The following is a 27687-nucleotide window of genomic DNA, read 5'->3' on the forward strand; positions in this document are numbered from 1 at the left end:
CTATGAATATGATAACACATAAAAATTTCATGATTTAACTCAAAGTATAAGTATTTTTAGAAAAATAATCATTTAAGGTTGTTTACATGATGGAAAATGATTAACTTCATAAGTTTCACTAAAGTTTAACCTATGACCTGTGATTTCGAATACAAACTAAGGTATTTACAGTTCATAGTCTTAAAGAGGGACTCGATCCAAGGAAGTGGCAAGTTGAATCAACGAAAACGGAGTTGTAACGAAGAAACTATGACCAAAACGAGATCGGATATCTAAGACTAGTTTGGCTACGAAAATAATTGGAGAAAATTAAATAAATCACATCTTTTTAAAATAACATGATATTTTATATATATGTACTCATAATTTAATTTTATATGGTTCAGGATCACCCGTAAACAATACGAGAAGATCAATCATAAGATCCCATGATTGTACGCAACACGTCATTTGACAACACCGGTACTTTATGTACGCAACACGTCATTTGACAACACCGGTACCATGGGTCAAGATTAATCTCGACCAATACATATACGATGGGGGTTTTTATTTATTTCATTGGGGGTTTATTAAACACCTAAAAATGAACCATTAAAATTGAATTACTAACATCGGACTGCTAACTACGGACTAAGAAATTATTAAAACTATTAAAAGTATAAAAAGTATATATATGTGACGATTGTTTAAAATAGAAATATATTGATAAACTATATATGGATAGGTTCGTGATATCAATCGGAGACCAAGTCGAAATTACATATCTTCAAGACGAAAGTGAGTATATAGTCCCACTTTTAAACTCTAAGTATTTCGGGATGAGAATACATGTATTTTATGTTTTACGTTATGGACACAAGTAACTGAAAAATATATTCTACGTTGAGTTGTACCACTGGCATACTTCCCTGTAGCTTGGTAACTGTTATTTACAGCGGTATTGTAAACGCGAATCCTGTTGATAGATCTATCGGGCCTGACAACCCCAACCGGACTGGACGACCAGTATTCAACGGTTGCACAGTACTTCGTTTCGTGACTACACTTGGTACGGTGTAGTAAGATTTCATAATAAAGGGAATATGCGACGTGATTAAATGTTAAGTATGGTTACCAAGTGCTCAACCACTTAGAATATTTTTATTAAACTGTTTATATATGAAATCTTGTGGTATATATATATATTGCTGCCGGCACTAAACTTATATCTCACCAACTTTATGTTGACGTTTTAAACATGTTTATTCTCAGGTGATAATTAGAAGTTTCCGCTGCATTATGTTGAATTTGAGCAGGATCTTGCGTACGCATATTTGTGTCAAAAATAAAACTGCATACCCGAGGATTTGTGTTGTAAAATATACTAGAAATCGTGTTGTTATCATTATTTGTAAAGTTTGTAAGTCGAAGATTATCGCTAAACGATAATCATCTTTCTATCGTCTAAAGCTTGTATCAAAAATAAGATTTGTGGTTTGTAATGTAAAATATATGCAGTTTTCTTTTAAAAATGTCTCATATAGAGGTCAATACCTCGCAATGAAATCATACGTTATCTAACTCGTTCTTAGGGTTAAGGACAGGTTATGACATATCCCTGTATCGGAAAGCACACATCCAGTTTATTTGTCCCGTATATTACCTTTCGGTAAACTACCGTCCGGTTGTAAAGGAAAGCGATGAACAAGAAACTGTTAAGGCAATGTCTAATGACATGCATTTGATTATGGTCTTTTTAACGTGTCGGATGCTAGTACTATCCTTGGTAAGAGCAATAGTAAAGATCATCCTTTGAATTTTCGGTCTGGCACAAGGTCCTGTCTCCGACCATGCTATGCAACCACCGTTCTTACGGTTGACACCCGATTTGGTTCAGGTGACCTAATGAATTCCAGGTGAATTCCTAGGATTTTACGTTCAATGGTAATGAACGCATTGAAAATGGGTTTCAGAAAACAAATCGGTTTGTATTTTTGATCAAAATATTTTCTCGTTCAAGCTCGAGTTTAGATATCATCGAATTCCATGAGTTTGAATTCTCAATCTTTAAGGTCAATCTCAAGGATTGAGTAATATCAGACTTAAAAGCTGATTTTTAATCTTTAAGGAGATTATCCTTTCTGGGGATCTGATTCATTAGTCTTATCAAGCTAATTTGCACGGTGCCCCCTCATTATGCGAGATAAATCCTTCTCATGGTTATGATAAATCTGACCACATGGCGACCCTGTTTGATGCTGAGGTCCGTGGATTTCCTGCTGATTTTAGAGATGACTTTTCTAGATTTTTCGTCAACCTACAGCTGGTCTGGACGACAACTTCATGACCTAAATCAAGAAGCGCGTGTCTTTTTCGGAAGACTTTACTTCCTTTTAATGATGGAATTGATTCATCGTGTAGATCCATCTTTCTTTAAAATATATTACAGTAAACCGGGTAAAACTGATTAGTATCGTCCAAAGCAAAAGTACCTGCAATAATTCTTATACAAAAATGTGATAGATAGTTTTTAATTGAATAACTTGGTACATTCTCCCCACACTTAGCTTTTATTTATTCTTTTCTTTGCCTTTTTATTCTCTTCTATCCCATTTTAAATGAATTCAAGCGTTTTGGGTTGTTTCTCAATTTATGTCCTCGAGGTAACAATAATTTCGGCATTAACACCTAGTTTTATCGTTCATAAATATGTATAAACATGATTTTGAATTCATTTAGTTGAAATTTTTTTCAAATTTTCACAAAATTTGGCAATTAAAACAAGTGTAAACCCGAAAGAATTTATAACCCTTCTGAGTTTGCAAGAAATCAGTAAAAATTTAAATTCATGAGGGTGATTAGTGTAGAAAAATGATTAAAAATACCGAGTTTGCAAACATATTGTTGTTATTTCACATTTGATATTTTGTTTCTTGTCGTCAAAATTAGTACCTTTTTCTGAACTTAATGACAGTCTTTGAAAGTGCGTTATTTTACCCTGTTTTGTATATAACATAAAATACAAACATACATAATTTTGAAGTTGGGTATATTACCCCACGTTCAAAAATTTATAAAATCTAATATTTTTTTTTGGCATACTTTAAATCAATTAAATTAAAAATAATGATAACAAAATTTCTCGTCCCGCCCTCGGTTAAAGTAATTTCGGTTCAACTACTTAATCTTCAACTCACGACGAATTTTAGAAATCATTTTTTTACTTAATGAAATAAAGTAAATTTTGTTTTTAAATTCACACAAAACTTAAATTTAAAAAGCATATTAATTTCATATAAAACCTACAAAATAAAAAAAAAATCAGAATGGGGGGAGAAAACTAGTTCTTTAGTGTCTGCTAGCGGAAAAGACCAATCGAATTCCATTCTCGAAACTACACGAGAACAGAACAACTAACTCCAAACAGCATTTTCTTTTTAGAATATTTGAATCTTCTCACACTTAGGTAGATGTGGTGTCGAAATTGTGATTAACTTCATCGTCAATTTCTCTTGGACCATAATCAACTTGCATATCTGTGACTTTTGCTTTAAGCCAGTGACCAGCTTTTTCCGTAATATCCACAAATTCAACTAGCTTCGCCTTTTCTTTAGGCGACAGATTGGATACTAACCGGTTATATAACTTAAAGTTTCCCTTACTTTTAGCATCAATAACCCGTTTAAAAAGTTTCTTCATTGAACTGTTAATAACGGGGTTATTTAATTTCGTATCAACTATGGGGTTCTTTATTATCAAGTCATCATTAGGTGTTACTTCATTTTCCCCACACTTAGACGTTCTATTATTGTTAAGCATTACCGTTGGAGTTGGTAAAACAACATGGTTCTTACCAATCGTTTTTGTCGGTTCAACGGTTTTGGTTTGTGGATATTTAGACTTTCGAATCATAAAGGTGATCGATTTCTCATCATTACTAAGTGTCATTCTACCCTTTCTTACATCAAATAACGCCCCGGTGGACGCTAAGAATGGTCGACCTAAAATTAGAGGAACGTTTGAGTCCTCTTCTATGTCAATGACAATGACAATGAATTCGACTAGAAAGGTTAAATTACCTACTTGAACGGGTAGGTTGTCAGCAATTCCAACTGGGTGCTTAATGGTTTGATCAAGGAGTCGAACACTCATATCCGTTGGAGTTAACTCACCTACACCTAATCTCTTATATAATGAAAGAGGCATAACACTCACACTTGAACCTAAATCTGCTAGTGCATCATACATGACACAGTCACTAAGTAGACAAGGAACAATAAATTCATCCGGATCACCTACCCTAGGTGGAGGATTTGGTGGAACTGTCTTCACCGGGTTTACTTCTACTGTTTTTGTTTCTTGCACTTTTTTATTCTTCTTCTTCTTCTTTCCAGAGGTATCACAAATTTTATTACCTATTACTTGCTCATACTCAACTCCTTTTCTTGGAAACGGGATGGGTGGTCTGTATGGTGCCACCACTGGCTTTACATACTCGGGTGGTGGTGGTGGTGTAACTTCTTCATTGTTACTTACATCTAAAACTTTCCCATCTTCTGGTATTGGTTTTTCAGAATTTGTTGATATCATGTTAACATTTTCATTCCGAGGATTTACTTCATTATTACTCGGTAGCTTTCCTTGTTCCCTTTCACTCATCAATCTAACAAGAGTACCTACTTGTTTTTCTAGATTCAAAATGGAAGCTTGTTGAGTTCTAAATGACTGATCAAACCTCTCATTCGTTTGGGTTTGAGTTTCAATAAATTGTGTTTGAGATTCAACTAGCTTAAATACCACTTCTTCCAGATTTGACTTCTTCTCGTCGGTTTGTTGTGGTGGTTTATACAAGCCAGGTCTTTGTTGATTGAAAGTGTTGTTTTGAGTTGGTTGGTTATTCGGACCTTGTTGGTTATACGAGTTATTGTCGGGTCCTTTTGGATTGTAAAGAATGTTTTGATTTCGATTGAAGTTTGGCCTTGGCGGTTGATAATTATTCTTATAACTATTTTCCAGCCTTTGGTTCATGTAGACAACATTCTCACGTTGTTCCATCGTTTGTTCAATGTGACAATCTTTCATTAAGTGTGGTCCACCGCATTGCTCACAACTGATTCGTATTGCGTGAATATCTTTATTCATCTTTTCCATTCGTCTCTCGAAAGCATCTATTTTTGCGGAAACGGAATCAAAGTTATGGCTAGAATCGGCTCTAACCGCTTTAGATGAGAGATATATATCTTTCTCTTGGTGCCACTCATGAGAGTGGGAGGCTGTGTTATCAATAATTTTGTAAGCTTCAGTTGCGGTTTTTTCATAATGGAACCACCAGCTGTTATGTCGATGTCTTTTCGTGTAGCAACGTTGACACCTTGGTAGAATATTTGTACTATTTGATAAGTGTCTAAACCGTGTTGAGGACATCCTCTCAACAACTTTCCAAATCTTGTCCACGCCTCATATAGAGTTTCATTTGACTTTTGTGTGAACGTAACAATTTCTCCTTGAAGTCTCACGGCTTTAGATGCCGGAAAGAATCTTTTAAGAAATTTCTCAACTAAAACATCCCATGTGTCAATCGCCCCTTCAGGTAACGATTCTAACCAATCTTTGGCTTCTCCCTTTAAAGTCCAGGGAAACAACATGAGATAGATCTGTTCATCCTCAACTTCTCGGATTTTGAATAGTGTACAGATCCTATTAAACGTACGAAGATGTTCGTTTGGATCTTCTTTCGGCGCACCACTATATTGGCACTGATTAGTTACCATGTGTAGGATTTGTCCTTTGATTTCATAATCTGGCGCATTAATGTCTGGCTTAATAATGGCGTGACCTTGGCCCGTGCGTGTGGCTCTCATTCGGTCTTCCATACTTAGAGGTTCCAGATTTTTCATAATTGAATTTGTTGAATACGAATCACTAGAAGATTCTGATTTAATGGTTTGTGGTTCAGGATCTTGGAATTGTCCTTGAATATCCTCCAGTTTCTTAGTTGTGAAATCGGGTTCAAAAGATGGATTGTCGGAAATTTGAATTGGAGTATTTGTTCGACTGGATGATGATTCTAAAGAAAAATCAACGGCGACAATATTTGCTAAATGTCTTGATCGAGTTACAGGTGGTGAACGTATGAAAGGTGGTGAACGTTTTACTCGGTGCATTCACTGAATATCCTATTAGTTTTTAAAAGGAAAGAAAAATTATATAAGTTATCCAATTAATAGACTTTTCTGATTTTGCCCACGTTTCGAATAGCCAAAAGATGCAGCAGAGGGGCAGGATTCGTTTGGTCTCAATATAATTGAGTACTGTTTGGCTCCAATAACCCGGTCCACGTACAAATCCAACTATTACTACGAACCAGAAAATTTTGATGTCTATCAAGTTAACCACTTAAAATAAATTTTTGTAATTTTAAGAAATTTAGATAAGAAGTAGAATAAAAATCTTATCCTAAAACTAGAATAGCGAGAAATAAGAAAGAAAAAAAAACGCGTCGAAAAATAAAAGGTCGAAAAATAGGCGTCGAAAAATAAAAATAAGAAAGTAGCGCGAAAAACGGCGTCGCAAAATTCTAAAGCACCTAAATCTTAGTCTAAGGAATAAGCACTTAAGGGATTTTACGGCAAACCTAAAAATTCTAGAAATAAAAATAACTATGCAAAACTAAACTTAATACTAAAAATTGTAACTATAGTCTAAAAATCTAAAGGTAATAAAAAAAAACTTTTTTTTTTATATATTTCGTTTTTTAAGGATTTTAAAATTTTTTTTTTTTAAACAAATTTTTTTTTTATATAAAATTTTTTTAAAACTTTTTTTTTTTTAAAAAAAAATTTTTAAAAAAAAAACGATTTTTTTTACAATTTTTTTTTTTTTAAAAAAAAAACGAAATTTTTTTTTCTTAAAAAAAAACGATTTTTTTTTTTTAAAAAAAACAATTTTTTTTTTACAAATTAATAATTTTTTTATAATTATAATTTTTTTTTCAAAACTTTTTTTTTTAATTCATTTACTATTCATGAATAGTAAATGAAAATAAATTAATTAATTTACTATTCACATGAAAGCGACATGATAGAAATTATTAATTATAAGTTACATAATATACCCCTGAAGTATTTAATAAATACGACTTTTTAAAATTCTAAAATATTATTATATTATTATATTCTATTTCAATATTATTATATTATTATATTCTATTTCAATATTATTATATTATTATATTTTATTTCAATATTATTATAATTAAAAATATAGCGTTTTAGCGCTCCCCGGCAGCGGCGCCAAAAACTTGATGATGTGCAGCGGGGTGTACGAAATAGTATTAATTTTTACTACAAAATGCGACGAAATATTACACAAGTTTTATTTATTTATTTATCGAGTGGATATACCTAAACCTTGCTACAACACTTATAGGCAGTGTACCTAATCGTAGAGTAGTGTAGTTTTTAGTAAGTCCGGTTCGTTCCACAGGGAGCTGGTGAAGTTAACGCTATATTATTAAGTTTATTTGTAAAATATATATATATAAATAAGTAGTAGTATTATTATAAAATGGGGGTTTTACCGTTTAATGACCGGTTTGTCGATTTTAAGCGTAAAAATAAATGACAAAAATTAAAGTGCGTAAAATAAATTGCGATAAATAAAATGACAGAAAATAAAATGACAGAAAATAAAAGTGCGATGAAAAATACAATAAAACAATTATGCTTATTTAAACTTCCGTAACCATGATGTTTGACTTTTTGATTTTAATTAATTGTCCAATGGGTTAATTGTCCTTTGTCCTGGATTATTTGAAACCTATGTGGTTTTTGTCCAAAATAGTTCACCGGTCATAATTATAAAATGCTCGGCAAATTATCCTTATTCCCGAAGTCAAATAATCCAACTAATTAGGGATCCGAACTGTAACAAGGTCTTAATACTTTGTTTAATGATTACACCAGGTTAACGACTGCGTGTAATCCAAGGTTTTAATTCTTTGTTAACAATTACACCAAGTGTCCTTAAATGTAATCCACCCCTGTTTTATTGGTCCATGAATATTAATTTATCCACTTAGCCGTAGTGAATAATAAATTACCCAACCCAAATAATTAATTAAATGATTGTAAAGGATGTCGTATAAACGTCACTAAATAGGACATCCATAACCATTTTATTATTATTTAGATTAATTAATTTGAAGATAGGTTCGACAGGCTCCCATGAGTTGTCGCTCAATTTTAGACAATACCCCCCATCTATTAATTGTCCATGGTCCAAAGTCCACAGGTGTCGGTCTTTTGTCCATACCCTAATTATGGTAAAAAAATCCAATTACCCCATCTTAATATTTAGCCTAACATCACGATTACTTCAATTTAAATAAACATAATAATGACTTAGCTACTAGACATTAATTTAAAAAGGAAGAACATAGCTTACAGTGGTGATTAATCGCGTAGCGTTACACGGACAGAGTTCCTACTTTAAAACCCGTAAAACATTTCTTACAATAACCCAATTATTATTAATCTTAAATTAAACTTAATATTATAAATATAAATATAAATTACATAAGAAAGAAAGAAGATTGGAAAAAGGTGTATCTAAATCATCGATTTAGATGGCCTTTTATAGGCAAATGATAAATTAAAATTTTCACTTATGACCCCTGAACTATGCTCAATTAACAACTTTTTATTATTTAATATTATTCTTATTATGAATTATTTAAATATTATATTATATTCTTGTGCATAGTTGACTTGTACTTTCAGCTCCGTTGCGTCGAGCGTTGATAGTTGGCTCGGGTACCGGTTCCGGATTTTCGAACGTCCTTTCGTATAATTTAATATCTTGTACTTTGCGTTTTGTAACTTGTACTCTTGTCATTTTTAGACGTTTCTCATCAATAAATTGAACCTTTTGAATTGTATCTTGTACATTTGAGCTTTTTTGAACGTTTTGGTCTTTCAAATCTTTGTTTTTGTCTTTAAATCTTCATTTTCGAGCGATTTGCGTCTTTCGTCTTCGCACTTATTTATTTAACTATTACAACTAAAAATAAGGAAATTACATTTAAAAACTTTACATATTGGAACGATATTGCTACTAAATATATGTTCATTTGGAGCACTATCAGTGATGTCCTATATCGGAAAAATTATTTAGGGCCTCACTTACGGTGCATTGGTCCGAAAGAGGCAGAGGAGGTTATACGTGAGGTGCATGAAGGTGCATGCGCTCTTCATTCGGGGCACAGGTCTATTGTGTTAAAAATTATGCGGCTAGGTTATTATTGGCCCACTATGTACGCAGATACCGCGCGAATAGTTAAGCAATGCGAATCTTGCCAAATACATGCACCTATCAGCAGGGCACCGGTGCATCAAATGATACCAGTCTCCTCACCATGGCCATTCTGCAAATGGGCAATTGACATAGTCGGACCATTTCCAAAAGGCTGAGGTAATATTATCATTTATTTTATACCATATGCTATTTACATCAGTATCTTACGCATACTCTGCGCACGCAGGAAATATCAAATTCTTAATTGTTGCAATCGACTATTTCACGAAGTGGGTTGAAGCAAGACCGCTGGCAACAATTTCAGGAAAAAGGGTGCGAAATTTTGTATGAGAAGACATTGTCTGTTGATTCGGCATACCAAATGAAATCGTTAGTGATAACGGTACGCAGTTTGCGGGGGATCCTTTTCGTAGTTGGTGCGTGAAGCTTAATATTAAGCAAACTTTTACTTCCGTTGCGCATCCGCAGGTAAATGGCCAGTGCGAAGTCACCAACCGGGATATAGTAGCTGGAATCAAAGCTAGATTGGGTCATGGTCGCATTGGTTGGGTGGACGAACTACCAAAAGTTTTGTGGGCGCATAGAACAACACCCAAAGCAAGCACTGGTGAGACTCCGTTCAGTTTGGTCTATGGATCAGAAGTTGTTGTACCCACAGAAATTGGGGTGCCAACGTTCCGCATACAGAATTTTGACGAGCAAAATAACTCAGAAGCTTTGCGGGAAAATCTTAATCTGCTTGAAGTACGCAGACTCTCTGCGGCGGTAAACGAAGAAAATAATAAGCAGAAAATTGCAAAGTACTACAATCAGCGCGTGCGCTCGCGCTCTTATAAGTGCGGGGACTTAGTTTGGCGTCAGAACGACGCAAGTCATGCGGAGGATACTGGGAAATTGGGCCCTCGTTGGGAAGGTCCATACAAGGTAGCAAAAGCAAGCAACACCGGGGCATACCATCTCGAGACATTAGATGGGAAACCTGTGAAACGCACTCGGCACGCGACGTTGTTGTAAAAGTGTTATATATAGCTGGATGGACCTGATCACTCCATTTTATTTTAGCACATTATTTTTTCTATGTATTTTCCGTCCGTTTGGATGTGTCGCGGTTGTAATCATGATTAATGCTAATTAAAATATTTACTCGCGCATACTTTTGTTGTGTTTTTCTCTTTTTTGTATGCGGTTCCTGCCTACTTAAGGGGTGACCTCTAGCCCCCGTGCGGCAGAAGCCTGTTTGGTTACAAGGCTAGACATTAACGGCAGGCGAAGGGAATTGGCTTTCCCCTAGCCAAGCGCCACGCAGACTAGATGGCTGCCAAGTCGACTTAAAAATACAAGCATTGGTTTGCTTGTGCGTAATTACTCTCGCATTGGTTTGCTTGAGGAACTATTAAGTATAAAAGCATTGGTTTGTTTTTAGTTGCGTTGCTTACCATACAGCTAAAGTGCACCTCTAGCACATGACAAAGCAATAACGCAGTAGCTTTTGAGTCTAAATTGTTAAAGGTAAAATTGCTAAAATGTTGGTTTATTTTACGCAGTACCTGCGTATGCGCATGAGTTTTGGTTAACTATGCGCATAGGCATGCGGTTCACCATTTGTTTTGATTCGCGATATATAAACAATTAATACATAACGCATGCACAACATAATAACATATATTACAACTAAGGTTATTACAGAATCATTGTTTCACATGCCTGCCCAACACGGGACTTAGGGCGCAAATAATGTATTTACAATTGCCTGCCTGAGCATAGGACTTACGGCGCAAACGATTAAAAACAAAACCTAAAACTCCTCCTTGAGGAACCCATCAACCGACATATTCGGGTCCATGGCAAAAGCATTGATTAGGGAGATTGAGATGGCTGCGATGGCGTCTTCCGCTTCAAGGAGCGCCACGGTCGTACCCTCCTTCAAGTTCTTCTGCACAATGTCGGGGTACGGTGGCGTCATACCGCATCCTTTAATGACCTCTACCATCACCTTGTTGATTTCATGGTCCTTCACCGCATCAACATAGGCGTTAAATTTGTCAGTTACGTGCCTCGAGTCCATCACCTTCTGCGCAATGGTGGGAAGGGCGGTGCGAAGCTTTGATAAGTCCGCCTCTGCCAGCTCACGGCCTGTCACCGCGTCATCCTTCTCCCTTGTCACCCTCTCCAGTTCCAGCCGCAGGCGCTCCGTTTCACGCTTCGCCTGATCAACCGCCCCAACCAACTCGCGGTTTTTCTTCCTTTCCTCAATCAGGGCGGTCTTTGTTTCCGCCGCAGTCACCTCCACTGCCTTGCGCGCTTCTTCCGCGGCATCCCTGTCTTTTTTGACCTGGTCAACGCCCGCTTGCAGCAGTCCCAACTCTGTTTCTTTCCGCACGGCCACTTGATACAAATTGGTGGAGCGACGGGCCTGATCTGCAAACATACCAAAGAACACAAGGCCGTTCTGGACGAAGGCATTGAACGCTTGGTGAAAGGGCAGTGCGACTAGCTGATTGCGGAACTCACCTGGAAAGATTTGTTGCAGAAAGGCAGACTGCTCTGCGGCGTTTTCGGCGGAGGACTGGGTGAGCTGCACCAGGTTTGCCAATCGGAAGCTACTGGGCGGTGGGACTGGCGTAGAATCAGAGTCAAGGTGTATTGCCCTGTCCCTGGACGTGGCGGTAGCCTCCAGTTCCGGATTTGCCTGCGGCGGCGTCTGCCACGTCTCCTCAATATGCTCTGCAAATCAGTAACTTGTTAGCACATGAAGTTAATCGTACGGTGTTTACGAAAGAAAAGAGATGCTTACCGGTGATAGGAGGAGGAAGATCTGCGGATGCTGGATCGACGGGGACAAAGTTGTCATTCCGCATGTCCTCCTTTTGTTTAGGGGTTAGCTTCTTCTTCTGCTGCTTGGTTTGGGTGGCTTCGGCAGCCTTGCGCTTGTTGCCCGAGGTGGCAGGTGCTTGCACCTCGTTCTCGCCAGTCTTCTCCTGCTCAAGCGGCTCATTAACATTCTGCTTGCGGAAGGAGATGGCCGCAATCTCCTCTGCGGTAAGCACTTTCTTCATCTTCATCTCTGCAAACATATGCGCAATATTAGAACATGTATGTCTACGCTAATGGTTAAATATTCATATGCATTTATACTATTCCTACCCTTGCCATTCGGCGCGATTATGGCTGGACGCATGTTCTCCCATGGCCAGTGCGCAGATATCCTTCCCAACCGCAGCATAACATTCCCATATGATCGGTGCACAAGCTCTGCGTTAGCGCACTCCTCTAACAGCTTCGTTTCCTCGTCATCAAGGATGGGGGTTTTGTTCACGTCCTTAGCCATGCTTTCGCACCAGACAAGTGTTTGCGGAAAGGTGGCTCCCACAACAGATTGGTCAATATAAAAGAAGGTTTCTTTCCAGTGACCCGCGTTCGATTTGGGGGTTTTGGTGAAGTTCTGACGAGCGAAGAAAGTGAACCACGATTTGTGATGATTCGCTAAGCGGTATAGGTGGCAGAACACCTTCACTAAGGGCACCTTGTTGAGTGCAACGCACCACATCTCAAACACTACAATCTTCCCTATTGCGTAAGGGTGTAATTGCCCTAACCCTACGCCAAAATGATCTAAAACGCCTAAAAAGAAGTCGAAAGGGGGCACCCTAAAATTGCCATGCTTAAACGCATGCTCATATATAGCTACCTTGTTCTCCGGCGGTTTGTGGGCACGTTGATTAGACTGAGGAGGCACCGGATTGTACTGTGCTAGCGGTGGGTATTGTTTAACTAAAGAATCAATATGCTTCTGCTCTATAATAGACACTACACTATCTACATATGTCTCGTTAGCCTTAGTCATTTTCTATAAAGTGATCGGAGAATAACTAACCTTTAGAAGTTGGCCGGAATATTCAAGTTTTGATCGGAATTGAAATTGGCAGCGTATCAGGGAAGCTTGGTGCAGGAAAGTGGAAATGTGTGTGAATGACGTCTATTTATAGTGTGGATTGGAAGTCATGGGGTGAAACGGTTTCATCGTGGTTGTACACGTGTAACGCAATCAACGTTCGACATTTTTTGCATGCGCGTGGATGTCAGTTTGATGTGCCCAGTGTTGAGCGCGTGGCTAACACGCGCCTGGCAACTGCCACTTTACATCTTGTCATCCGAATGGGCTTCTGCGACAGTGACAGGCATTTAATGACCTCGAGACGCACGCGAAAAATTTAATGCTAGCCGTTTTCTTGTTTTTTCTTTTGCTTAATAGTTTGATATCATATGTCTTGCGTCATATAACATCAAACTGGGGGGACATAATGATACCGCAACCCGCATGCGCATTCCATCCGTATGTGGGCACTCGATAGCATGCGAATGCGTGTACCTTGTATGCGGTATGCGGTTATGTATCGAATGCCTTTGTTCCCGGTACGGCAGTTACTTGGTCATCAAGTCAATATCTTTTCCATAATTATATCCGTGATTCGGGGGGAGTTGGTTATGGAGGAGATTATCATTATCTTAGACGGTTCTAGAATTAGGGTTTGCCTATATATACTAACCCTAATTATCATTCTAAGATCACCACGTTACGTAACCATTATCTGCTACTCATCTTACGTAATCAGCATCATCTCTCAAGGTTAACAGGTTAGTTCTTTATTAAACTAGCACTTACAACCTTATTTGGGGGCCTTCTGATCAGCGACCGCTATCGAAGGTGGACTTAATCACTTGGTCACCCCGCCGACATCATCATGTCGGCCAGGGTTATCCACGGTAGCCAGACCGGAGAGCCTTGTTCTAAGATCCTTAAACCCCCTTTTACGCATTGCAAGGCATATTAACCATGTGGTAAAAATATGCATGATCAGAGAGCGACGAAGAAGGAATAAGGGATGATATCGTTGGCCAAGAGAAGGAGATTGGGATAAATGTGTTGAAGAAAAGAGTTGTAAGGAAATAAAAGGGTATGAAAGCTCTCTTCATGGCGATGAAGTGGAAGGTAATTTTTACATGTGTTGTTTGTTTGATAAATGACTCTTATAAATCTATTGAGGTTATATTCATAAAAAAAAAAAAATGATTAGTCTACTTTTAGTTATGATCGGATTAGTGACTTTATGTTTGCAGTTCACTATGTGGGAAGTATACTTGATGGAACTCTGTTTCATTCAAGCTTTGATCGGGATATGCCATTTATGTTCAAGCTGGGGTTCGGTAACAATATCTATTTGCATGCTTAATACACGCTCTTGGTTTTGGTCCAGCATTTTTTGTTAGGGTATCTGTCTGTACATTCGCTTGCATATTTAATATTTTGTCTTCTTTTTTATATATTTAAAATTGACTGATGTTAAACTTCATTGTTAGTTTCGGAAAAAACAAAATTTCATGTTAACGCCTTAAAAGTGAATGCAAATATGTAAATTGTACACTGGCATGACTAGATTAATTTCTTAGATTTCTGTTGATTTTAGCATAGCGACTCTTGGTCATACTTAAAACTCTTTTTAGTTAATTTCTTTCAGAACTTTTGTTTGCTTTTAGCATCTGTTTGTGCACTTAACATGATTTATTCATGGTCTAGAGTTGTTGAATGGTTTTTTAACTTGCAGATAATGGTTTATTCTGCTTCTTATGTTAAATCTTTTAGAGGCTCGGTGATCTAATGAGGACATTTTGAAAAAAAATAAATGAGAGACTAAACCATAAACTTTGTGATCTGACGGTGAATAAAGGACATGACTCCTCATGTTTAAAGGCTTTATGGCAACCTTATAAACTAACGATTACTGATGGAATGAAAACACTATTCTTTTGTTCTTCGTCTAATAAATTTTATCGTTAACTAGACGAGTACTTTTACAATATTATCGAATTGTAGCAATATCTCACCATATTTATCTTCTGTTCCAGTTCACATCGATTTCTCATTATGATACAGTTCATTGACATCTCTAACAAATAGTGTAATGTTATTTCAAAATCCCGCGAAGTCGCGGGTTATAAGCTAGTACTCTATAAAAAGATAGGATAAAAGTTTTAGTGCACCTCAAAATTGTTTCTCAACCAAACTTTCAAGTTTCATTAAAGACGAGTAGAAATAACTCATCTACAAAGTGTTAAAATAAAACATATAATCATCCTCATCATCAAACAATACCAAACAAGTTCACATTCAATCTTTTGTTCTTCAACACAACTTGATAATAACTTTAATTACACATATGTTAGCCCTTCAACCCAAATCCACCAATTTAATCAATGCAGCAAGGGTGCGCTTAACCAATTGTAAATACATTTTCACGCTTTTAATCCGAGCTGCTTCCTTGTTTTTCCAACAAACAAGTCTTTAGATTTAAGCATACCAGGAATGCGTCCGATATTTGTGACGCCCCATATCTGCGATAAGGCCTCTCGCCTCCCCAACGACACGATCGCCATTGGCGACGCAGGGCTGTATTTCACCAATTTCCGTTCATCTTCGCCGTTAATCAGAACCTTAAGATTTTCAGCAACCACTAAAGCATGCCTGTGTGCTAAATACCCTTGTTTGAGTTCCTAACGAATTTGAACTATGTGTCATTTATATAAGCAGATGGAGAATGTAACATTACTATTACTATCTAACTGATGATGAGGTGGCAAAATGGGTGGGTCAGGACGGTTAAGTAACAGATCAAAACGGGTATCAGACTTGAAACACTTCTGACAACAAAATATAATTTGTGGAGTAAACTGATAGGAGATTTTATATAACAAAAATACACTTTAGGTGACAATCGAATACATTTGACCCGTTTGAGATAAAAACATAACTTGTGTCTGCCCATTCATAACTCACAAGTACATAGATTGAACTGCCACCTCCGAACAGATCCAGAATGCTACAAAATCTAGGATGTTTTTGCAAAATTTACAAAGTGATTATTGTTTTTCTGATGGAGTCGAAACTCTGTGAAAAGTTGACCGTGACAGATGGTCGAGTTAGGTGTGTTGACCCAACATATATTATTTCAAAGAAAATTGAAAATTTATCCTATAATAAATGTTTAACATCACAAAAACTACATTCTTTCAATAAAAATCCAATTATATGAAAGAAATTGATTTTTGAAGTTTCTTTTAAAAAATACATTTTGGTAGAGTTTTTGGCCCTTATCGATTTGAGATCAAACATCCCGTATGCATATATAAACCATTCATAAGTAACAAAAGCAATTGAATATGACATCATGCATAATCGAGACAACTTACCTGAACATCGGTGACATCTCCAATTGCAAAGATATTCTTAAAACCCTTGACCCGCAAGTTTTCATCTACCATTAAACGTCCATGATCGTCCAAACTATCATGTAGTAAAGTCTCCTTGAGCCATGACGAGCCAATAGGTTCACTTGTACATTTAAAGTGACAATCTGCCACAATGGTTTCACCACTAGATGTTCGATAAGCACCTTCAGAACTAGAATCCAAATCGACTGATTGACCCAAGATGACCTCGACGTTTCTAGCAGTTAACCAATCGAGAACCTTTTTACTAGCCGTCTCACCAATAAACTCAAGCAATCTTGAACCCCGGTGTACCAATTTCACCTTTTTGATGGGAAAATCGACAATAATTTCACCCGCAAGCTCCACACCTGTAGGCCCCCCTCCAACTATCAATATCGTATCAGAAGATTTGATCTTGTCATACTCTGAAATAAACGAACCATACTTTCAGTACCTGTAACTTATACCAACTTTCAATTCAAATTGCAATAAAACAATCTTCAAATATCTAGTGATGGACAAATTTGTAATGCTAAATCTTGTAATATAAATGATTCCTCAAACATTGCCACAAAATGCGTAGAATAAAGATTCTAAAATCATCATACAAGGTCATAGAATCAGAATAGTAGGTTGAACTACCTGCCTCATACTGCGTAATCCTCTCATATTTGGTCACATAACGGGAACCCATATGACCTGTGGCAATCACGAGATAATCATACGAAATCTGGCGGCCCTCTGCAGTTAATATTTGGTGTTCTTCATCGATCCCAACTGCATCAGATACAATTATACTTGCCCCATGAAGATATTCATGATGATCAATTACCGATCTCATTGCAAATGATGGTTCGACCATTGACCTCAAGTTCGCCCATGTAATCTCAAAATACTCTTTCCTGAAATAAATTTCTATGCATTAACATTTTTTATTTTAATACAGTCTGTACACACTAATGATCCAAATCATCCAAAAGTTATATTATACATACATATACATATATACATCATATAAGTAAAAGTTAAACCTTAGCCGGCCTCACACCAGTCCCATACCCAACACCTAACAACACTTTGAGGTAAACCAAGCTGACCTGGCAGCAATGTGACATTGTTTGGGAACGAGATTCGAACCAGGGCCAATTGTTTTGTACCCAGACCCAAATGCCCTTAACCAGCCAGGTTACTTTACGCGCCGGGAGACAAGCGTAAATATTTTCATTCTAACAAAAGCGTAAAACTGTTTTTTGTTGGTGATTTTAGTGTGATCCAACGAATTGATATAGTGGAATTAAATTTGCTAAGAAGAAAGTGGTCATGACCCGTTGATTCTCTAAACGAATTTGGTGAAGTGTGGAGTACACATTCGTAAAGAGTTAGATGGATTATGGGAGCTTGAAATGAACTTGGTTTGTTATGCTTGAAACCTGAATTTGATTCACATCTGTGCGGCGATGGGTGACACGCCGCGCCATAGAACAAGTTTTGGAGATCGCGCATACTTGTTCAGGAAACTGAATTGCCTAGTGCATCTGCGCCCCGCGCAGATGAGGGCGCGCAGATGTGTGTCGTGCCACGCCATATAAAGTGTTTCAGATGTCGAGCATGGTGTAACCAAATGGCGCGCCGCACAGTATAACTGGCGAACAGTTTTCCTGAAGGTTTGAGCACGGTTTATACATGCTTCTTTAAAGCCTATTTTGACACCTTTTCAAGGGTTTTTCAAGGGTGTTGGTTCCCAAGTAAGGTACCATTTCAATATGATCATTTCCAAAGGTTTCAACCCTTCAAGTTTTTTCGCCCATTATAAATAAGGAGCTTATTTTCTAGAAATGTGTTAGACATTTTTGAACTTTTATATACACTTTCTACTCTCAATAACTAGAATATACATTCTACAATTGCCTAAGATTATTCTCTTTTAGCCAAGTAGATAATCCATTCTTTGTCTTATCCCATTCAAGATTTCGTGTAACTCGTGGCTAATTGAGTCGAAATACTTATTAGGAAAGTGAACACACCATTTAAAGAACAATTCGGTGACTTTATTCTATGACCCATACAATCCGCGACACCCTAATTATAACACTTTTAGTGTTCTTAATAGGTGTACTGTATGTATGTATTTGATACAACTTAGCACTTGGACTTGCATATTATAAAGTATTGTAATGATCTCCTTACTCATATTTCTTTCTTACGTTCCAAACATGATAGATATAACCAATAAATAAATAAATTATAGGATGGTAAAAATTAGGAATAAATAAAAATAAAACTTACGAATCAATAAGAGTGAAATCAAAATGATGATGATGTTTTTGTAGTAGGGTTTTACAAAGAAGAGAACCACCGACACCGCCACCAACCACCACCACTCTCTTCTTCTTATTCTGCATTTCTGTTTCTCCCCTTATTTTTTTTTTACAATATAGATAAATATATATACACGTTTCACTTTAATAGCAGCAGTAAATTATATTATATTATATTATATGGCTAATAATTGAAAAAAACCTAGATTGATAAAGATGAATGAATTTGATTACAAATTTTGGAAAGTAGTAGATAGTCTAAAAAAGCAGGTGACATAACTGGATTGACGGAGCGCACAGATTCACCTGCGCATCGCTTTTTGACTTTAAAACTTACTCCCTCTGTCCTGTACGTAGTACTCTCGGTCCCACAAATGACACCCAACAAAAATTGTTACTACCTCCGTCTCATTCCAATAGGCTAGTATTTCATTTTGGGTTGTCCCATTCTGATAGTCCACTTCCATAAATAGAAAGTAAAGATGATATTTTATTGGTGGATTTGGAGAGAAGATATTTCATTGGTGGAGAAATGAAGTTAGTGGGATTTTCTAAAACTGCGTGTTTTACTACTTTTTATTTTTTTTAACGGCTATTTGCATCAGCGTATCATTTATTTCAACGACACTCATCATTTGCACACACACACGCTAGGAGGAAACTCTTCACACCCTTCGACACGGAGTACCCAGGTGCTTTGGACCGAACCTCGTAATACAGCCCGAAATGGAACTGCAAACGGGCCCATGTGATAAGCCCACAATATGAAACTTAGCACAGGGATCCTTGAGAAAACCTCCCCCACAGGAATTGAACCCCCGCCTAATCGTTATAGAACAAGGGGCCCGCCCACACTTGAGCTTCTACCACTCAGGCTACTGCCTCGGTGGTAGTTTTTACTTTTTATTACTCCTTATCAATCTATCTTTTTTTTTTTTGAACGGCAAGCTTGCATCAGTCCGGACCGAAGCCTAGTCATCATTTGCACACACACACGCGTTCGGGCAGGAAACCCGAACCACACTCAGGGGATCCGACCCTTAAACCATCCCATACGGGACAGGCGGGCCGGACCTTAGTCCCGGAGCGGGTCGGTAAAACCTTCCCTTTGAGCCACCCTCAAGGAATTTCTTTCAAATAATATCCTTTGTAGGTGACGAGGCTCGAACTTGAGACCTCTAGCCCGGCGGGGTGCTAGGCACCACCACATGTCCACTGACCCAAAGCTGCGGGGACATCAATCTATCTATCTATAGATTCTATTATAATTCTAAAATGATTGTCATCCTTAAACTAATCCCTCCTTAATTTTTCCTTAACAACACACGTGTTGAATTTACAATGTATATTGTGATGTCTGCAATTATTTAAAAAAATAATAACAAAAAAGTCGATAATTAAGAAAAGGATACGGAACAACAACATAAAGAGCTATCAATTAGGGATAACTAAGTCATTGCCATCCACGTTAACTCAATTCACAAAACGAAATTTATCCCATCGGTTTTGTAGTCACGATCAATTTTCTCATTTTTTATCGCTTCTTAGATTCGATCAGGTTTCAAACTCAGTTCAATCAAACATTTTGTCAGGTATGTTCATGTTTTAAATCGTAATCGTATCTTGAAGCATAGTTTTTAAAATTGTTGCTGATTAATTTATGGTTTTTCTTTGCGTGAATTGCTTGCTTTTGCAATGATTCGGAATGATTTTGTTACAAACCACTGTATTATTAAACTTAATTTTAGGTTCACTTGATTTGATGTTAATATAGATAATTTTATTGATTGTTGCTTTTGCTGCGATTCAGAATAATTTTGTTATATCTACTACAATGGATTGACAACACTCACAACACATGACAGAAGGTAATTCTCACTGCATTAGTTTTTAATCCAAGTATAAATGGTTAAATTGTGACTTTTTTCTTTATCTAATATTATATGTTTGTTGATTTGGATTTTGTAGATGAGGATGGAGGATATGAAATCGTAAATATATAATGGGATGCAAAATGTTACTATTACTTAGAACACTAACTGCTCGATAAAATGCCACAAAGAAGTAAAAAACGCATGTGGTTATTCTTTAATGTAAATGATTATCAAAGTTCATTCAACTTGTTCAATCCAATCCTTTATTTTTTTGGGAGGGTAAGGAATAACTTTGAGTTCCTAACATCAATTTTCATATCATTTTTATTTGAACATATGCAGTGCCAAAATTTTATATAGGAATGTGAGTATCAATTTGGGTGGATATGTGGTTTACTTATGTGTTGTTAAAGGCTAATGGGTCTATTTTTATTGGAACAAATGGAGTGCCAAAATCAATAGGACTGTGAGTATCAATTTGGGTGGATTTATGGTTTAGTTATATTTTGTTAAGCTAATGTGTCTATTTACGTATCATATTTTTTTTTTTTCATAACCTCTACCTTTGTGCATGTTTGACTTAAGAATCAATGTCCAGTGCTTCTAAACCATCTCCATGTTTTAATATATCTTCCCTAAAACTTGGTATAGTAACATCTATTCCAACATCTTTATCTTTATTTGGGATATTTAAAAAGCATTTGTATATATAAAGCATTCGACCCATATCAGTTTGATAGATGTATATCATACTTTATATAATCTTACTACTAATATGAGTTGGTTTAAAGTTCTCTCAATGGCCTGTTATGATCAACATATACTTTAAAGCCCCCATAATATATGCATGTCTTATGGAGCGAGTAAGTGTGAATTATTAGGTTTAAGTTTGGTTAAGTTATTTTAGATACCTATAACTGTTTACTACAAATAAACAACGGATATATAATATAGCGATATGTGATATTCAGCCTACATGGTTAACTATTAAGCATATAATTCCATTTGTATGAGATAGCTGCGCTTTTGTGTCAATTGGTTAACATGTATTGTTGTGATAGATGGTTTTTGAGCTCCTTGATTGTTGCACTTCGATGTTGAACGTTTGGAGTAAGTTTAGCGAATAATATTTTGTTTGAGGTTTTGCTGCAGATGCTTTGAGGGATGCCTTTGACTTCGGTTCTCGAAGACAAGGTATGTTACAATTTTGCTTATTTATCCTCTAATTTGTGTATGTGTATCAGGATTTTGTATATTTTGATAATGCTCAAGAAAAGATTAGTATATGAGATGTCGAATGATATTTTATTTTGTTTAATCATTGTCAGTTAGAGATCATTTTGATGAAAAATTGGTCTTGAAAAACTTTGTTGAATATTATGGTTGGCCTAATATGGCAATTGAAACCAGTTGATAATGGTTTAAAAGGAGTGAACTATATGCCTTTCATGAGTGTTTTGTACAAATCCAACTAATTGAAATGGGTGATCCATCAGGTTCAGTAGTTAATGTAGATATTAACCATGGTAACTTCATAGGAATTTTAATAAAAGAGCACCATGTTTTCACTTCACAATAATAGAAACAGATCCAGTTTGACATGTATTTAGTTATTTTTCAGGGCTAATTCCATGAGAGCTTTTTAATTGTGGCATAAGATCTTCATCTTGATACAATTTAATTCGTTTTCACTGAATCGTCATTCGCTCGAACTTTTAACTTCAGACTTGGCACGTGAAAAGCAGTTTGTTACATGTACAAAATCACAAAAGTAATGTTTATGTCTCATGCTGAAATTTAGTTTAAAGAGGTCTTTGCTTATTTTTATTTATTTTTGTATATATTGCATATTGAAGCAGGATTTTATATACTTGGTGATAACCCATTAAAAGATCAATGATGGTAGGATGGTAGAATCCACATCTGCGGAGGCATTATAGAGGTGCGTATGTGCCAATGATGACTCCAATTGAAAATGTAAATTGTGGGATGAGTTTAGTTAATTGGTACAACATTGATAAACCTAGTCGTAATGAGGTCAGGTGTGACATCCTTGGTGGACCAGATAAGGCAGATAATATAGTAGACTCCATAATAATTCATCTTTTATCCATGTATGTATGCCAATTCCCTTGCAGTTGGTGTCCTTGCAAAGCTAGCAAAACACGATTACAATATTACTATGATTTAGTCAATGTGTGTAGTACAAATATATGGAACCCAAATTGGTACATATTTCGGGTATCTTTGCATATGTAGAATTAGATGTTTAATATATATATGTAACGTAATTTATATACTTTTTTATATATAATTAATTTTTTGTGGGTTCCGTCTCTTGATCACAATGTATAACGATAATATATGTTTTATAGCCATCATTTTCTTAATATTCTTCTTATGTTTTCTTTTAACAAACCCGTGGTCGTTAAACTAAATGAATTTAGTATTTATGTTCACTAAATATCTAAAGCTTATCGTTAAACTGTTTCGTTAAAACAAACTCGTGATTCCATGTGTCATTTCAGTAGTTATTTAAGTAAACATTTATTTTATGACATATATAATAGTAATGTGAATTCTTTTTATAAAACGGATGAAGTATTAAATTGGGACAAAGTTCTGTACTACTCGAAAATAATAACAATTCGGAATAGTAATAGTAATAATAATAACATAATTAATATAATAATAAATAAATAATATAATAGATGATAATAATAATAAATTGCTAATATTAATTAATATTAATATTAAATGATATTGTATTTAAAATTTTCTTAAGATTAATATAACATAACATTTATAATTATAATTTAAAATTATAGTTATAAAAAAGAAGTAATACCTAATACTCTGTAAATAATAATAATAATAATAATAATAATAATAATAATAATAATAATAATATAAGATAAAATGAAATGAAATACTAAGTTATTGATGGTGTTTTGGATCAATAACGACTAGATTCGACTTTTTCATCCAAAGTAATGTTGAGTTGATTAATATTTTGTTTTCATACAAAATATTAAAGTTTAAATTTGATCGGAAATTTTTGGGTCGTCACAGTACCTACCCGTTAAAGCAATTTCGTCCTGAAATTTGATTGAGGTCGTCATGACTAACAATAAAAATGTTTTCATGACGAATATGACAAATAGAATTTTATCATCATTGAGTAATATAGATAAAACAATTCGATTACGTGAAGAGTATAAGTGAAGTTATCACAAAAGAGTGAAATGAGTAAGTGTAGATTCGTCATATCTTTTGACGTAGATAGGATTGATTTCCAGAGTTCAAGAGATTTGGAGAAAATCTTCATAATAAGATTTGATTCATCGATAATCAAGGAAATTAGGATCCGCTTTAAATGCGATCATCTGTTTTGATTGCTCTGTCGGATATTTTACTATATATCCACCCTCTTCGTTTTCCTTATTCCCACAGCTCACCTTCTATTCTTCCTCCCTCAATTCATACTTTAAAGCATTCATCACTATGCTTCATCCAGTTCTGATTCTTGATATACTCCTAACTTTCATTTCTGTCATTCTTCTTTTTCATCTGCCACTGGAGGATTTTATTTACTTTTACTATTACCTTGGGGTTATAGTGTTTTTAATTCTCCCGTGTCTTTACGTTGCAATACGTATTGATATACACGGTTTGTAAGTTATGTGTTGCTGTCGGGCTTTATATCTTCCCTTATAAATCAAAGTCCCTATTTCTGTCTTCTATAATCATTATTATTCACAGTTAATGCCTTCTCATATTTGCTGCAATTTATACTCCAATTTCCTATTTCGGGGCTTCATTCTTTCGTTTCCTCTTCTTGCGATTAAGCACCGCATGTAATGATCCAGAATTCGTAGGTATGAAGTTTTGAATGAACATGATTAATGTTCTAAGAGAGAGATTGTAACAGCATGATCTTGATTGGTTAAATTACCAGAATTCAAGAGAAAAGATAGAACTATCAGGAAGATATGTTCTTGATATGTTTGGAGATTAGTAGAATGTAAGAGTCGTGTAATATGGCACCTGATGACGGTAGGGTCTGTGAATCATCATGTTCCATTAGAAACTCAGCATGACTTACTGTAATATAATCACGTTGATCAAGTGTCATTATATTATACTTCATGCTTCAGTCCCCAACACTACTTCAAAAACATTCATATTTTAAGTTCGAATTCTTCAGAATTTAGAAACTAAAACAGTTTCCTTTCTGATGTAACATTGACATCGCGAAGCGATGAACGATTTCAGATAAGAATAGTTATGAAAATATCTTCAGAAATATCGAGGATATTTATAATGAAAGATATGATGATATCTTAGAATTTCTAATATCAGTGAATGATGAAGAGAATTTGTCCGTAAAGATTTAGAGTCAGGAGCAAGATATTCATTAATGACTTCAGCAGACACTGAATCATTTGAGCAGATTTAGTCTTTGTGATTTGTCTACAGCCCCCTTCATAGTTTCGCATAATCCGCCTTTCGGTACCAACTTTTCTGAGTTTTTGCCAAAATACTATTCTTTATCATCAAACTTCTAACGGTTAAGGTCGTTTACGTTTGTCTACAGTTTCTGCTGCTTCATTCAGCTTTTTCCAAATTTGGAGTATTGATTCGTAGACTGGGTGTTTTTCAGAATTTCAGAATGAAAGATCATAATTCTAAGAGATAAATGTTATATGTATACATATAACTGTTGATGTAGAAACGCTGCGAGATTCAAAATAATGATTGCTAATTCTCAGTAATTGGTATGGTAATTGTCGTTACCATATGCGGATGAGTATATGATGGGGTTTCAATGATCAGTTATAATGGTTTTTCGGAGACACTTAAGCCAATGAATGATGAAGTTGCCGGTAAGTTTACTGCTAATGTGGTGGAATATAAAAGGTTCCCCGGTAACAATAAAAGAGCACACATATATATCACGGTTATAATAAGGTTGTTTCGAACGAAAAGTCGAAGTTGACTTGCTGAAGCTGTGATAAAATTGTCTACCTTGAAAAGGAATTGTAAAGTTATTTTGGGTAATAATAATGCTAAAGGATCTAGCACAGATACATGTTAAAAGTTAACCCAGGTTCCGAGAGTTTTCCAGGTGCATGCCCATATGCATAATTTCTCCATCTCGTAGATAACGTGTGGTTGGATCATATTCTCGATTGAGGTGTTTTCAAGATTCGTGAAAGGTTTGAACGCAGATTGTAATTGTCAAGATACAAATGAGGCTTAAGATGAAATCAAGTGGCAAACTTGAAGAATTGTCTAGTTTCATATGTTATAATCAATATTTTAATTCATTTTTAATTGTCCAATGTTGGTAGTCCACAGTTAGTAATTCAATAATTCATATGCAGTTTAATATATAATATTCGAATTAATTAATACGTATCATGACCCATTGTATACATGTCTCAGACTCGATCACAACTTAAAGTATATATATTATTTTAGAATCAACCTCAACCCTGTATAGCTAACTCGGTCATTACTGCATATAGAGTGTCTATGGTTATTCCAAATAATATATATAGATGCGTCGATATGATATGTCAAAACCTTGTATACGTGTCCTGATATTTAAAGTGCGTAAAATAAATAACAGAAATTAAATGACGATAAATAAAATTGCGAGAATTAAAATTGCGATAAATAAATTGCGATAAATAAATGTAATAAGGAATTAAAAGTTAGCTAGGAACAGTTAGCTAGGATTTTTGTTAGCGTGGATTCTTAATAGAATTTCTCATAGTTAATTCGTTTGTTTCTAACAAATTTTATTTTGTCCAATATTTTCTTCATTATGCCACTTGTTGGATTCTGATAGATCAAAATCCAAATATGAAATTGAATGAAAATGGTTATTTTGCGGTGAATGGATACGTATATCGATGGTTGTATATAGGATAGTAAATGATTGTTAAATTAGATTTGAAAGAATGTACAGTGTACTTATTAATGTGAAATCTAAATATTCCTCGGGTATTACCTACCCGTTAAAATATTTTCACCATTAACAATTTGTAAGAAAGAATTTTTAATTACAATCTTTTTGAAAATATATATACATATATATTTTCTTCAGCTGTAATCGTGGATATAATGAGTCAATATGATATTAGACTCATTTGATTTACTGTTAGAACAAGGATATATAATCTCTAAAACATTAGAGATTACATAATTGCCATGTCGAACGAAGATAATTGATGTAGAACGATACGTAGTATGATGATTATAATTGAGGTACAGAATGAGATGTTAAGGCGTGTGTTGTTGATGGTACGGGTGCTGTTAGTGATGGTACTGTTGGTGCCGGTGATGTTGCTGAAGCTGGTATGTTTTGCACCATATTTTCCAAGACTACAACTCGGGCGCGAAGCTCGTTGACTTCTTCCATTATTCCGGGATGATTGTCGGTCGAAACGAGCGGATGAATAAGGTTTAGAATTGTGGATAGAATATAATCGTGATGAGCTACCCTGGAAATGAGGCTGAAAATGGTGTTTCGGATAGGTTAGCCGGTAAGTGCTTCAGGTTCTTCGCCAAGAGTGCAGGTTGGTGGGTGGAAAGGATCGCCTTCCTCTCGTCTCCATCGGTTAAGTCGACTACGAACCCATCCCCAATTCATCCAGAATTGAAGATGACTAGTTGGTTGATCCATTTCATTTACACTGCTTTCGGAGCTCGAGTGAAACTCCATATTGGAATCCGAGGGACTTAAACTAGTGGCGAATTCTATCTTGTATGGCTAGATAAAGGGTTTTCGATATGAAATAATTTTCGGATATCGGATGATATTTTAATTACATAGAATACCTATCTGTAGTACAGAAGATCCCGTAGATTACGGAGAAATTTACGGAATATATCAGGCAAAGTTTACAGTAGCAGATACGCTA

At 35.7% G+C, this 27687-nt stretch overlaps 1 protein-coding gene and 1 long non-coding RNA gene across 6 annotated transcripts; one reads left to right on the forward strand and one right to left on the reverse strand.

Annotated features, from left to right (window-relative positions):
* Positions 1-15389: 15389 nt before the first annotated feature.
* On the reverse strand, positions 15390-19141 carry LOC139892840 (uncharacterized). The gene is made up of 4 exons (XM_071875969.1): positions 18850-19141; positions 17206-17465; positions 16543-16988; positions 15390-15846 (listed from the first exon to the last, which is right to left on the reverse strand). Exons 1-4 carry the CDS (start codon positions 18963-18965, stop codon positions 15589-15591), a joined length of 1080 nt encoding a protein of 359 aa, XP_071732070.1. The 5' UTR covers positions 18966-19141; the 3' UTR covers positions 15390-15588.
* Positions 19142-20296: 1155 nt separating this feature from the next.
* Positions 20297-23046, forward strand: LOC139892841 (uncharacterized). Of its 5 annotated transcripts, XR_011774263.1 has the most exons (6): positions 20297-20473; positions 20692-20749; positions 20850-21034; positions 21908-21949; positions 22377-22526; positions 22615-23046. It is a non-coding gene; the product is annotated as an uncharacterized lncRNA (long non-coding RNA). The 5 variants fall into 5 exon arrangements; XR_011774261.1 differs by having other exon boundaries at positions 20850-21949; XR_011774262.1 differs by having other exon boundaries at positions 21908-22526.
* Positions 23047-27687: the final 4641 nt, after the last annotated feature.

The sequence above is a fragment of the Rutidosis leptorrhynchoides genome, chromosome 2, assembly GCF_046630445.1.
Source record: "Rutidosis leptorrhynchoides isolate AG116_Rl617_1_P2 chromosome 2, CSIRO_AGI_Rlap_v1, whole genome shotgun sequence".
NCBI classification, from domain to species: domain Eukaryota; kingdom Viridiplantae; phylum Streptophyta; class Magnoliopsida; order Asterales; family Asteraceae; genus Rutidosis; species Rutidosis leptorrhynchoides.